The sequence below is a fragment of the Eubalaena glacialis genome, chromosome 3, assembly GCF_028564815.1.
Source record: "Eubalaena glacialis isolate mEubGla1 chromosome 3, mEubGla1.1.hap2.+ XY, whole genome shotgun sequence".
In the NCBI taxonomy this organism is placed as follows: Eukaryota; Metazoa; Chordata; class Mammalia; order Artiodactyla; family Balaenidae; genus Eubalaena; species Eubalaena glacialis.
The window spans coordinates 77,196,195-77,210,227 of NC_083718.1; the positions used below are offsets into that span (position 1 = coordinate 77,196,195).

General features: G+C 40.9%; 1 protein-coding gene across 1 annotated transcript in view; it reads left to right on the forward strand.

The window, feature by feature from the left end:
* Window positions 1-12,203, forward strand: part of COPA (COPI coat complex subunit alpha) — a 50,695-nt gene extending 38,492 nt beyond the window's left edge. Inside the window, exons 18-33 of the mRNA XM_061183215.1 lie at window positions 3,118-3,280; window positions 3,383-3,529; window positions 4,291-4,480; window positions 4,603-4,698; window positions 5,857-5,945; window positions 6,139-6,262; window positions 7,491-7,580; window positions 7,761-7,870; window positions 8,277-8,354; window positions 8,518-8,586; window positions 9,148-9,284; window positions 9,550-9,736; window positions 9,835-9,945; window positions 10,264-10,425; window positions 11,087-11,281; window positions 11,545-12,203. Of these exons, the coding sequence (XP_061039198.1) occupies window positions 3,118-3,280; window positions 3,383-3,529; window positions 4,291-4,480; window positions 4,603-4,698; window positions 5,857-5,945; window positions 6,139-6,262; window positions 7,491-7,580; window positions 7,761-7,870; window positions 8,277-8,354; window positions 8,518-8,586; window positions 9,148-9,284; window positions 9,550-9,736; window positions 9,835-9,945; window positions 10,264-10,425; window positions 11,087-11,281; window positions 11,545-11,604 (2,008 nt within the window). The 3' untranslated portion in view covers window positions 11,605-12,203. The remainder of the gene's footprint in view (window positions 1-3,117; window positions 3,281-3,382; window positions 3,530-4,290; window positions 4,481-4,602; window positions 4,699-5,856; window positions 5,946-6,138; window positions 6,263-7,490; window positions 7,581-7,760; window positions 7,871-8,276; window positions 8,355-8,517; window positions 8,587-9,147; window positions 9,285-9,549; window positions 9,737-9,834; window positions 9,946-10,263; window positions 10,426-11,086; window positions 11,282-11,544) is intronic.
* The last annotated feature ends 1,830 nt before the right edge of the window (window positions 12,204-14,033 follow it).

Here is a 14,033-nt window from a genome sequence, read left to right on the forward strand (position 1 = left end):
TCGAATTCTACACTGTCTTAAGTATTATAGTCTTGTAAGTCTTTACATCTGGTAAAGCAGTTCCACAAATCTTACCCACTTTGTTTTACTTTTTTTTAAGTTATTAGGCTATTTTCAAATTAGTTTTGCCTTGAAAAGGCATATTTTCAAGTAATTTTTTGTCTTGAAAAAGTATAAAATTTAGATTACCTTGTGAAATTCCATGCCAAAAAAAAAAAAGACAAACGGGAGTTCCCGGGCCCTGGTCGGGGAACGAAGATCTTTTTTTTTTTAGAAAGTTGATTTTTCTCTCTTTTTTAAAAAATTAATTAATTAATTTTTGTCTGTGTTGGGTCTTCGTTGCTGCGTGTGGGCTTTCTCTAGTTGCAGTGAGGGGGGCACTACTCTTCGTTGCAGTGCATGGGCTTCTCATTGCGGTGGCTTCTCTTGTTGCGGAGCACAGGCTCTAGGCACCCGGACTTCACTAGTTGTGGCACATGGGCTCAGTAGTTGTGGCACACAGACTTAGTTGCTCCATGGCATGTGGGATCTTCCCAGACCAGGGCTCAAACCCGTGTCCCCTTCATTGGCAGGGGGATTCTTAACCACTGCGCCACGAGAGAAGTCCCGGGAACTAAGATCTTGCAAGCCTCACGGCATGGCCAAAAAAAACCCCAAAAAACAAAAGCAAAAAACCCTATTGTGATTTCAATTGGGATTGTGAATCTGTATGTGATTTGGGGATTTTGGGTGTAATTGTTATCTTTACAATATTAAGTTTCCTAATTTGTGAACATGATATAGTAGCTTTTCATTTATTTAGGGCTTCTGAAACATCTTTCAATAAAGCTTTATAATTTTATCCATAGAGATTTTGCATTTTCTTTGGTTAGATTTATTCTTAGGCACTTGATAGTTTTTAATGCTATTTGTAAATGGATAGTATCCATTTAAAAATTCAATTTTCTAATTTTTCCTGATATTTAGAACTACAACTAAGTTTTAAATTAACTTTATTTCAGAGACCTTGCTAGACTCTTATTAATTCTATTAATTTATTTATATTTTCTTTTCAAATACTCATAGCATCTGTAGGTAATGACACTTCTGTTTCTTCTTTCCGGCACTTATTCCTTTATGTATTTTTCTTGTCTTCCTGCACTGACCAAGATCTCCAGCACAGTGCTGAATAAACATGGTGATAGCAAACTTTCTTGTCTTGTTCCCAATTTACAGGGTGACGTTTCAGTGTATTGGCATTATGTAAGCTTGCTGTAGATTTTTTATAAATACTTTTTATCTACTGAGGAATTTCTTTGCTATATCTCAAATGAATATTGAATTTTTTTAGACCACTTTTCTGCATATATTGAGGTAGTCATGCAGTTTTTCTCCTTTTGTTGATTAATGTAGTGAATTAAATTGATTTTTTTTTTAAATGTTAGACCAACATTGTATTCCTGATACAAATCTAACTTGGTCATGATGTTTTACCCTCTTCAAATATTGCTAGTTTCAGTCTGCTAATATTTTGTTTAGGATTTTGCATCTTTGTGTATATATGTGTGTGAGATTGCCCTGTGATTTCCATTTTCCTTTCTGTCCTTGTCAGGTTTTGGTATTGAGGTAGTGCTAATTTCATAAAATAAGCAAAATAATATACTTTATTCATCTGTTCTCTCATTGAGTTTGTATAAGATTGGAATTAATTCTTCCTTGAATGGTAAGTAGAATTTGCTGGTGGAGTCATTCAGGCCTGGTACTTATAGAAGGATTTAAAAATATGATTCAGTTAATTTTATGTAATAGTTACAGGACTATAGGGGTTTTCTATTTCTTTTTAGTCAATTTTGGTAAATTTTACTCTTCTGGGAATTTGATCATTTAAAAACATTTATGCATATCCTCATTCTGCAAGATCTATAGTGGTATCCCTTTTTGCATCCCTATTATTGCCATTTCATCCTTTTTTTCTTTTTTTTTTAATAAACTTATTTATTTTGTTTATTTACTTTTGGCTGTGTTGGGTCTTCGTTGCTGCACGCGGGCTTTCTCTAGTTGCGGCGAGCGGGGCTACTCTTGGTTGCGGTGCACGGGCTTCTCATTGCAGTGGCTTCTCTTGTTGCAGAGCACGGGCTCTAGGCACGCGGGCTTCAGTAGTTGCAGTGCGTGAGCTCAGTAGTTGTGGCTTGCGGGCTCTAGAGCACAGGCTCAGTAGCTGTGGCACACGGGCTTAGTTGCTCCGCGGCATGTGGGATCTTCCTGGACCAGGGCTCAAACCCGTGTCCCCTGCATTGGCAGGCAGATTCTTAACCACTGTGCCACCAGGGAAGTCCCCATCCTTTTTTTCTTAATTAGCTTCATGAGAGGTTTATCAGTTTTACCCAGCTTTTGCGTTTATTGAACTTCTCTATTGTACTTTTGTTTTCTATTTCTTAATTTCTACTATTGACTTTATTTTTTCCTTCTAAGTACACTCTTTGTTTTAACTTTAAAAAGAACCATAAAATTTTTGAGTTGGATGCTTACTAATTTTTAGTCTTTCTCCTAATATTAAGCATGTAGACCTTATTAATTTTCAGTCTTTCTTCTAATATAGTAAGTATATGCACTTAACACTATAAATTATCCATCAAGTATTGTGTTAGCTATAGCCACAAGTTTTAATCTGTAAACTTTTAATTTTTGTTCAGTTTAAAATATTATGTGCTTTGCATCATTTCTTTGTACGTCAGAAGTCTTCACATCTACCTCTCTTCCACTTTCACTTATAGCTTATAAGGAAGGATTTAACTGTTCATAGTGGCCTAGTGATTATATATCAGAACTTAAGATTTAACTTTTAGGTCTGGTTCTGATAGCTGTGTCTGTTAGATCCTAGAGTACTAGCTTATAAAGAGAAATCATACCATCTGCCCCATCTTTTCCCACTTCATACAAGAGAATAAAATAAGTAAATTTGGCATTTAGTTCTGCTCTTTTTTGAATCACTTCCCATCTATACTATTGTTCAAATGGCACTTGACAAAAGGGTAATGAGAAGATAAAAGGCTGGGTCCTAGGCTTGTTTTATTTCTTTACAGGCTGGATTTACTCCTACACTTGCTTAAAGTTGTGCTCTCTAACTCTTATTCTTAGGGACTATGGGATCATCCGGACTCTGGATTTACCTATCTATGTCACACGGGTGAAGGGCAACAATGTATATTGCCTAGATAGAGAGTGTCGTCCTCGGGTGCTCACCATTGATCCAACTGAGTTCAAGTTCAAGCTGGCCCTGATCAACAGAAAATATGATGAGGTATGAAATGAGGAAGCATATTAGGAGTATTGAGAAGGGCAGCACTCCTTTTCTCTTATAAGTGATCTCTATTTCCTGCCCTAACCCACCCCAAATGCCTAGGTACTACACATGGTAAGGAACGCCAAACTTGTAGGCCAGTCTATCATTGCGTATCTCCAGAAGAAGGGATATCCTGAAGTGGCACTGCATTTCGTCAAGGATGAGAAAACTCGCTTTAGTCTGGCACTGGAGTGTGGAAACATTGAGGTGAGAGAAGTATGGTTATAAGACCCATATTGTTGTAGAGGAGGTGAGAGGGTTAGGGTGGCATTGGGAAGACATTGTTCTGGGCTTGCTTCTTCAGCCAATATAATGGAATTTAGAATTTTTTTAGTTGTTAGATTGAGCCATCTTCCTGTTGCTGTTTGCCCATGCTTCTGCCCCAGCATTTCTATTGTTGTCGCTCTGAGTTAGTCTGAATTCAGTAACTTTTAGAACAGAACCAAGATAGCATAGAATTTGAAAAATTTCATTACTTCCTTGACATTTGACTTGCTAACTGGCAGCTTAGATGAAGGAATACTTATTAAATGTTGAGGCCTAGAGTCTATAGGCATTATTTTTAAATGGGGAGAAGCCTAAGGAAAATTGACTTTCCAGTTCTGAACTTCCTTCTTATTTCTTCTGAGGAGCCCCTGTGGATCTTCAAACCTGGCAAATGGGAAATATGATAGCTAAACAAGAATTGGCCTTATGGAATCAGCAACTGCTAGAAGATGATTTTGTTGTAAAAGTAAATTTCTGAGGAGGAAGATAATGTGATGTGATTCTTCTATCCATGGATCCTAAGGGATCTTATTTGTTGATTGAATTTTCAGTAGTATTAGATTGAAAACAAAGCTAGGAGGATTGAAAGTATAAAGAGTTCCTTGGGAGGTTTACTTAGAGACAGACATTTTGACTGTAGTCCCTGGTTTTGAGTCACAATAACCTCCAACCTGTTAACTCTAATTCTGGGGATTCTTTAGATTGCTCTGGAAGCAGCCAAAGCACTGGATGACAAGAATTGCTGGGAAAAGCTGGGAGAAGTGGCCTTACTACAGGGGAACCACCAGATTGTGGAAATGTGTTATCAGCGCACCAAAAACTTTGACAAACTTTCCTTCTTGTACCTTATCACTGGCAATCTAGAGAAACTTCGCAAGATGATGAAAATTGGTGAGACCCCAGAAACTAAGGATGGGAAAAGGGGTCCTTGGGGGAAGGAAGAAGGCAAATAGAGGCAAGAGAGAACTTGAGAGAGAAGACCTAACTTGGTGTCTCTTATTGACTTGGTGCAGCTGAGATCCGAAAGGACATGAGTGGCCATTATCAGAATGCCCTCTACCTGGGAGACGTGTCAGAGCGGGTACGGATCCTGAAGAACTGTGGGCAAAGTAAGTATACAGGACTCACTTCCTTTGGGGCCTTAGGAAGTATTTGCTCTTTATGGTGAGTTATTCATGTGTAGTAGTGAGGGGTTTCCCTTCATTGCACATTTTTTCAAAAGAGACTGCATGCTCCTACCATGCTCAAAGACTTTCTTCAAAGCCAAATGGAGGGACAGCCAGAAAATATAGTTTGGCTAGGCACTCTTAGGAAAATAGTTAATATCTTGGTGGAAATGGGTTTTAAAAGGTCCTGGTGCAGATACCATAGTAAATGTGGTTGGTTGAATGCCATTAGAGTTTTATTCTTTTACTTCAAATCTGGAGGTTTCACCCATTTATTTATTCATTTTATATTTAAGGGATGTTTTTTGAGAACCCAGTATATACCAAGCATTATACTAGCACTTGAGATACCTTAGGGAATAAGAAAGGTGAAAGATGTGGTTTGGACCAAGGTGCTAGCTGTGAATGGGTGAGCAATGGTCAGATTCGGCATATATTTTAAAGGTAGAACCAACATGATTTGTCGAAGGGGACTGGTTGGGGGGATGTGAGAGAGAGGAGACAGGGATGAGTCCAAGGTTCTTGTTAACACTGATGATAGATCTTAAGGATAAACAACTGTTTTAGTTATTTATTGCTATATAACAAATTACCCAAAACTTAGTAGTTTAAAACAACAAATGTTGATTATCTCAGTTTGCAGCATGACTTACCTGGGTGCCTCTGGCTCAGTGTCTCTCATGAGGCTGCAGTCAAGGTGTTGGCCAAGGCTGCAGATATCTCAAGGCTCAAGTAGGGGAGGATCCACTCCTACATTCGCTCTGTGGCTGTGGACAGTCCTCAGGTCCTCACTGGCTATTGGCTGGGAGACCTCAGTTTTCTGCTCTGTAGTCTTTTCCATAGGGCAGTTCACAGTATGGCAGTTGGTTTCCCTTAGAGCAAATGAGGGCACCCAAGATGGAAGCCATAGTCTTTGTATCCTAATCTCAGAAGTGATATCCCATCACTTCTCCCACATACTGTTCATTAGAAGCAAGTCAATAGATCCAGCCCACACTGAAGGGAAGGGGATTATGCAGGGACTTGACCAGGAGTCAGACATCAGGACACCAGTGTTCACTTGGAAATGTACCTATACCACAAAGTCTGTTTTCTTAACAGAGTCACTGGCCTATCTCACAGCTGCTACCCATGGTTTAGATGAAGAAGCTGAGAGCCTGAAGGAGACATTTGACCCAGAGAAGGAGGCAGTGAGTTTTTATTTACATAAGTATCTCTGATTACAGGATTAACTCTGAGATCTTGGGACTACTTAAACCTACAAATGTCACTCCCCACCTGGTTACCAGGAGAGGCAGAGAAACAAATGAGATCAAAGGAGGCTCCATAACCTTCCCTAGATGGTTCCTGAGAGCTGTTTGCTTTTAACCTTCTATCTTTCAGATCCCAGACATTGACCCTAATGCCAAGCTGCTTCAGCCACCTGCACCTATCATGCCATTGGATACCAATTGGCCCTTATTGACTGTGTCCAAAGGGTTCTTTGAAGGCTCCATTGCCAGCAAGGGTAAGTGCCCACTTCTTCTATAGCATTTTTGTTGTGTGCTTGTTTTGTGAAAAGCTGTCCTAGAGAGTACCATTAACTATTCTGTCCTTTTCATCTGTCCTTTTTTCTGTGTGATGCTTCATGGCAACACTGAGATGCCAGTTAGAGTTACGGTACAGTCTTTTAAAAACTAAATAAAAGCATTATGACGGGGCTTCCCTGGTGGCGCAGTGGTTAAGAATCCGCCTGCCAATGCAGGGCACACGGGTTCAAGCCCTGGTCCCGGAAGATCCCACATGCCGCGGAGCAGCTGGGCCCGTGAGCCACAATTACTGAGCCTGCGCGTCTGGAGCCTGTGCTCCGCAACAAGAGAGGCCACGATAGTGAGAGGCCCGCGCACTGCGTTGAAGAGTGGCCCCCACTTGCCACAACTGGAGAAAGCCCTCGCACAGAAACGAAGACCCAACACAGCCATAAATAAATAAATAAATAAAATTTAAAAGAGATAAGCAAAACATTCTCTCTATAAATTTGATCTTTAAAAAAAAAAAAAAGCATTATGACATCATTAAAATTTGGAAACTAGGAGGGAAAAAAGAGAGATGTTTCTTAGTCCATGGCTCTAACAACCACTGTTAACATTTTGGTGTATTTTCTTAGGTTTTACCATAGATGTAGTCATACTCTCCATTCTGTGTTTTATCATTCATAACATACAATCTTAAGGTACAAACTCAGCTACCTCAATTCTATCATGTGGGTATACCCACTACCACTCCTACCCTTACACTCCTGTTTTCTCGGCTATGTCTACTAGTTTGTTTCTCCCAGCTGAGAGCCTAAATAGACCCTTGGGCATTTCGTGCCCAGTCCTGCTCTTTCTTCCATATCCTCTCATCTAGCGTTTGTCCTCATGCCCTGTACACACTGTAGTGGTGGTAACTTAGCAAAGATCTCAGCAAGAAATGCCAAGAGTTGGCATCAAAGGCTGGTTAGTAAGAAATTGTTTGAGGCAGTTTTTGGTAGCAGGAAGGCCAGTTGTTTTCATCTCTCTTCTATCACCTCTCTCTGTGAAACCTGTGCTAACCAGGTTGGCATAATATAGATATCACAAAAATAAACAAAAACAGTAAGTGGACAGAACATTGGCACCTGCTTCTGTAAGGATGCAACAATTTGCCTGCAGAGGAGGCCGTATCTCAGACTTAGCTGGCTGTAACCAGCTCCTTTCTGTTCCTTCCCTCTGTAGGGAAGGGAGGAGCACTGGCTGCTGACATTGACATTGACACTGTTGGTACTGAGGGCTGGGGAGAGGATGCGGAGCTGCAGCTGGACGAAGGTATGAATGTTCTTCTAGGAGTGTTCTGGGCAGATGGGCTCCCTGGAGTGGGACTGGGTTGTGGGGCAGTTCTGCAGGGTGCTAGACCATAGGACCAACAAGGATCCCAGTGTCTTTCTTTCCTTTGGCTAAAATTGTGTCACTTTGAGAATCTCTGTTGAGCCTGGATTTTCCTTACAGATGGGTTTGTGGAGGCTACAGAAGGTTTGGGGGATGATGCTCTTGGCAAGGGACAGGAAGAAGGAGGTGGCTGGGATGTGGAAGAAGATCTGGAGCTCCCTCCTGAGCTGGTATGTGGAATTTTCACCCTCGTAAGGTTTTCTCCATTTCTCCCTGTGGAGGCCGGTGGCCTAATCACCCCCCCCCCAACACCTGTCCTGAGGTCCCTGAACGGGAGGGAGTCTGGATCCTCCTAGTCTGATGCTTATCTCCCATTTGAAAGAAAGAAGAATAAGATTAACTAGGGTTGTGCCAGTGTCATCTTATGAAAAGGCAGCAAGCTTTTTTGCCTGATTGGAGCTTTTGGTGTATCGTTTTGTTACTGGGGAAGCTTCTCCTATTTTGAGAGTCATTTTCCACAACCACCACCCCTCCTCCCCAACAGAGGCTGGGAATAAGGTAGAGTTGTGTTTAGATTTATCAGGGCAAATTGCTTGAATGGCTTAAAAAATGACTCACTCTTTGTTTTTCCCCTAGGATATACCCCCTGGTGTAGCTGGTGGGGCTGAGGATGGGTTCTTTGTGCCCCCCACTAAGGGAACCAGCCCAACTCAGGTAAGCAGGGAAACAGTCCTGTAGGGATAAGTGTTTCTGAGCTGGCTATACTTGATTAATGTGTAAAGAATATCAACACTCTTCTATTACAGATACAGGGTAGGATTGTTGGGAAGAGAAAGAGCAAAATTTCACTTGTCTTGGGTTTTCTGTTTCTTGTTAGATCTGGTGCAATAACTCTCAGCTTCCAGTTGATCACATCCTGGCAGGCTCTTTTGAAACAGCCATGCGGGTAAGTCTTAAAGCTACCTTGGCTTTTGTTGAGTGTGCCTTGCCTAGGGTCCCAGGGGGATGATTGATTCATCTTAACCAAATGGAAATTATTATACCCACAAGGGCAGAGGTGTATATTTAACATGGAAGTCTTTGGTCTTGCCTAAGGAAACTTGCCTCATAAGGCCTTCCTCTTACGTGCTTTCAATCTGGCTTAGTAATCTCGTAAGGTGGATTCTTCCAGCCATCTTCCACCCATTTATAGCGTGCTTTCTGGCTCACATCAATGAAGTCAGCACCCCTTAATGAACAGGTGTATTTTTTGAACACTAAGCCATGTGCTATAGTAGCAATAACAATAACAACCACAACTGCAACAGCCACTAACATTCAGTGTTGACTGTGTGCCAGGCACTATCATAAATGCTTTATGGGTATTATTAAATGAGGTAGATCCTATAATTAAATATAATTTACTGATAAGGAAACAAGTACAGAGAAGTTAAGTACCTTGCCCACTGTCAACTAGTTTTTAAGTAGCAGAGCCCAAATCTTATGTTTCTTTCCTCTTGTATTCCAGCTCCTTCATGACCAAGTAGGGGTAACCCAGTTTGGCCCCTACAAGCAACTGTTCCTGCAGACCTATGCCCGAGGCCGTACCACCTATCAGGCTCTGCCCTGCCTGCCCTCCATGTATGGCTACCCTAATCGCAATTGGTAAGGCCCCTTGCTCCTGGCTTCTCTCTGTTCCAACTTAGGGTAGATATTTCAGATGGTAACCTCAGAGACAGTCAGAGTTGTCCCAGAGCTGAGGTTTCCTAGTAGGAAAAGGTCTTTGGCTTGGCACTCTGTCAGGTTTGGTTTACACCTGCTGCATCCATTTCCCTAGCTTCTTTCACAGTAGGGTGTTGTGATCATGTTGCCAGAAGAAGAGGTTAAGTCCTAGTGGGCTCCTGATCATCCTGTCTTCTTTCTCTTTCAGGAAGGATGCAGGGCTGAAGAATGGTGTACCAGCTGTGGGCCTGAAGCTTAATGACCTCATCCAACGGTTGCAACTGTGCTACCAGCTCACCACAGTGGGCAAGTTTGAGGAGGCTGTGGAAAAATTCCGTTCCATTTTACTCAGTGTGCCACTTCTTGTTGTGGACAATAAACAGGAGACTGCAGAGGTAAGAGCAGTCACAGTGTCATAGTCATACTTGTCATAGTGCTGGGTACCCCCACCTTCTTGCTTCTGTACCATGACCTTCTTTTGCCCCCTCTCCAGGCTCAGCAGCTCATCACCATTTGCCGTGAGTACATTGTGGGTTTGTCCATGGAGATAGAAAGGAAGAAGCTGCCCAAAGAGTCTCTAGAACAGCAGAAGCGCATCTGTGAGGTAAGACCTCTGGGCCTCTAAGCAGTACAGAGGCGTCTTCCCTTTTACCCACTATTAGGTCTGAATTCTTTAGGTCTCAATATGGGGAGTAAGAGAAATTTGGGCCCATTTCTGTGAGGAAAGGATATATTTCTCCACCCGTCTTCCTCATCTCATCAGTCCTCCATAACTAGGAGGCAGAAAATTTCTCTGCTTTATAGCCAGTCCTGTTTTTATTTGGTTGTTTTGCTGTGTTTCTAATGCATATGTGACCCCTTATAAATGACCTATCCCAGCTTTAGCATCAGCATGGCATGTGTTCCTCCTTCTGTCCACCAGATGGCAGCCTATTTCACCCACTCAAACCTGCAGCCAGTGCACATGATCCTGGTGCTACGTACAGCCCTCAACCTCTTCTTCAAGCTCAAGAACTTTAAGACTGCTGCCACCTTTGCTCGGCGCCTGTTGGAACTCGGGCCCAAGCCGGAGGTGGCTCAACAGGTATATGGGAACTCCTTTAGTGAGCGTAGGGGAACTAGATCTGCTGTTACGTGGAGGGAGTCGAAGACCAAGGTCCTTGTCTCTGAAACAAGGTGCTGTATAACAGCATTCAACAAAAAGAGCCAACAAAATACCATCCTCTACTTACTGGCATGGAGACCTCCTTTTGTTCCTGGAAACTGAACTAATATCTTACTCAGACATGGCACCACTGTGAGAGTGTGACCTGCAATATGGAACAGGCCCTCTGTACCTGAAAATCAACCCAGTCCTGTCCTTAAGTTCTAGATTTCCCCTCACCACCACCACTAGCCTCCATATACATGTCCCATTACTTGTGTTTTCCAAAAGCTTTCTATTTATGCAGTGAAAGCCAGTTTTAACCCTTTCAGGGCTAACCCTGAGAATTCTCAGACTTAGTGGAGGAGTATGGGTCTAGATCCATGGAGCCACTTTGGGATAGAGAAGGAGAAAGTCTGATACGACAGGAATGGCAACTGTTACCCCTTCACATATGACCTATACAGAGGACGTGTTCTGTATTCATTTAGTAGAATTGCATCTACATCAAAGAAACTACTAATCCACGGTGATGAGATCATTTGAGTTGTGGTGTGCAGCTTTCAGTCCTCTTAAATAAAATATCCCTTCACTCTTTTAGACCCGCAAAATCCTGTCTGCCTGTGAGAAGAACCCCACAGATGCCTACCAGCTCAATTATGACATGCACAACCCTTTTGACATCTGTGCTGCATCTTATCGGCCCATCTACCGTGGAAAGCCAGTGGAGAAATGTCCACTCAGTGGGGCCTGCTATTCGCCTGAGTTCAAGGGTCAGATCTGCAGGGTCACTACAGTAAGTACTGTCCTTGAGAAATACATCTAGAATTCTGTCTTGAGGGAAGGACCAACTAGCATGTTGGTCCTTTTTGTCTCCTGTATTTCCCCCTCACACCTTGAGGCAGTGACCCTGGAGAAGGGTAGAACTTCCCACTGTTCCTTCCAGTCAGTAGCAATAACAAAGCACTCTACTGTGCTCATTGAGGTGTGGAGGGAGTAGGCTTTCTAGGCTTCTCACCCTCACATATCCCTAACTTTTTTCTATTTCTTCTTCCATAGGTGACAGAGATTGGCAAAGATGTGATTGGTTTAAGGATCAGCCCTCTGCAGTTTCGCTAAGGCCTGCTTCATGTGTGTAGGGTTAAGCACCATGTTTTCCTGCAGACAGTCTTTATATCCTTCTAACTCCTTCTTCCTCAGCTACCCTTCATATTATTGATGTTTAGCTCTCTCTACCCTAAAACCTCATGTCCTCTTCTCTTCTTCTATGGCTAATCAAAATGTCTAAACCTGACTTTTTTTTTTTTTTTTTGCCTCTGAGGACCTCTCATCTCAAGGTAACTACAGTTGTGGTCACGATTGGCCTTGCCTTCCCAGCTTAGATCTTTCAAAGAACATTTGTGATGAACCATTTGTGAAATAAATTCCTTCCATATTTATTCCTTCCCTCCCCACCACCTTTGTGTACTTTTTGTTAGAAAGGAATGAGATGTAATAAATAAGATAGCATCTTTTACTCAGTCATAACAAGCTGTTAGCCATCCCCATTTTCCTTGGGCGTTGAAACTCCTAGGCAGATATCCTCTGTGTGGCCAGAAACTTAAAGTCGGAGAAGAAACTATTTGATTTTCCAGAAATGCACATCACTATTTGTTGACTTGTCCTTTACAAAGATTGTTCCTGTATTTTGTTTCTCACACTAAATAAAGTAAATTTCTACGAGAGTTTTGTGGCTTGCATTTGTTTCCTGGACACTCTCATGTTCCTACTTACTCCGTGTAGCTGCCCCATCAAAGCAGATACCTTTCCTTCAATAATTATTTTTAATTACAAAGGTAATAAATACCTATTTGTTTTTTAAAGTACATATTTTTCATAGGATATAGTGAAGTGCTGTGAGAATGGTAGAAAGCAAGTAGTTCCCCTATTCCATTATTGACTGCAACCTTCCATCTATTGCTAGTTATAGAGTGTATTCATTGAGCACCTGCCATGTACTTGGTACTGTTCTAGATGTTTTACGTGATATATATGTGGTTAATTAGTAATACATTGTATATAGTATAGCAATTACAATGGCAATACAGAATTTTGCTTGTCATGTACTAAGATTAATTCCATAGAGGGATGTACTGTGCCTTTGATTAAAATATATACTTTTTTTCATTTTAAATTCATGTTTTCAATAAACAATACATTCATATAGTTCAGAAATCAGTAAATGTAAAAAGCTGTTCTGTAACATCTTCCTCCCACCCTTTTCGTCAGCCACCCAGTTCCTGTCGCCTTCCCCAAAACAGGTAACTGCCGTTGTTAGCTTCCTTATATCCTGCTTTGATGTATAAACAAGCAGATATGAATATGTTCTTCCCTATCCCCATGTTATACCTAAATGGAAGCATACTAATGATTTTAAGTTGCCTTGTTATTCATGGATATGTGAGTTATTTCCAGTCTTTGGATATTATAAACAGTGCTGCAGTGAACAACTTGAACATACATTGGACAGGTGTGGAAAGTGAATCTGAGGATAAACTATAAGTGTAATTCCTGCTGTCAAAGAGGGCAGGGCTTTGTATCTTTTTAGCTTTAAAAGATACTTTCTTAAACAGAATCCCCAAATTAAGCCTGCCCTCTCAAAAATTTGCACACTATTTTCATAACACTTTCTCAAGTTATAAACATTCTTTCTGTAACCATAGGCAAGTTGATGAAAAATTTTGGCAAAATGGCAAAAATTCTTTGTAAGTTTAAAATAAATTATAAAATTAATTTTGCATACCAACAAACATTCTGAACTGAGGGATATGAAAAAAGTGGACAATCCTCATGAAGCTTATGTAATTGGGGAAACAAAATGGATTCATGTGAAATAATTAAATACGAGGCAAGAATTTGAAGTTGGTTAATAAACAGTAGAGAACCATTAAGTCCTTACTTGAGAGAGTGATATAAAGAAAATGCTGTAAAATACTGTTTTGCAACAGTGTTCACTATACATGAAAGGTGGGAGGTGAGTAAATACTGAGATGAGGTGTTAGGCTTATCAATAGTAAAGCAAGTTTAAGAAATAGTGCAAAGGAAGAATCATGCTTATTTTCAACTCCATCTTAATTCTCTTATTTACCATCTGATGTTTTCCTTATTAACATACTTATATTACCATATTAATGTAAAGCCAATATAAATACCTGTAATGTGTGCTTGATATAGTCATATTAGAGATAACACATGTAAGCAGTTTGGAGTTGAATGAGAAAGTTAACCTGGAATAGATGTTACAGGTGTTTGGGAGAAAGAGATTAATCAGGGAAGGATTAGATTATAGAAGTTTAGAAGTGAAAATGACCTTAGAGTCCCAAATTTAATGTTACATATTTGTAATATGAGTCCTAGAGTGGTGAAGGGTTTTGAACAAAGCAATTTAATGACAGAGTTCAGACTGGAATTTAGGTCTTCTGACTCCAGAATGTTTTCTCCCAAGTCACAGTACTTGTGCCTGGAAGAACACAGTAGGTTTTGCACAGGTATGATTTTAAAAGTCTGTG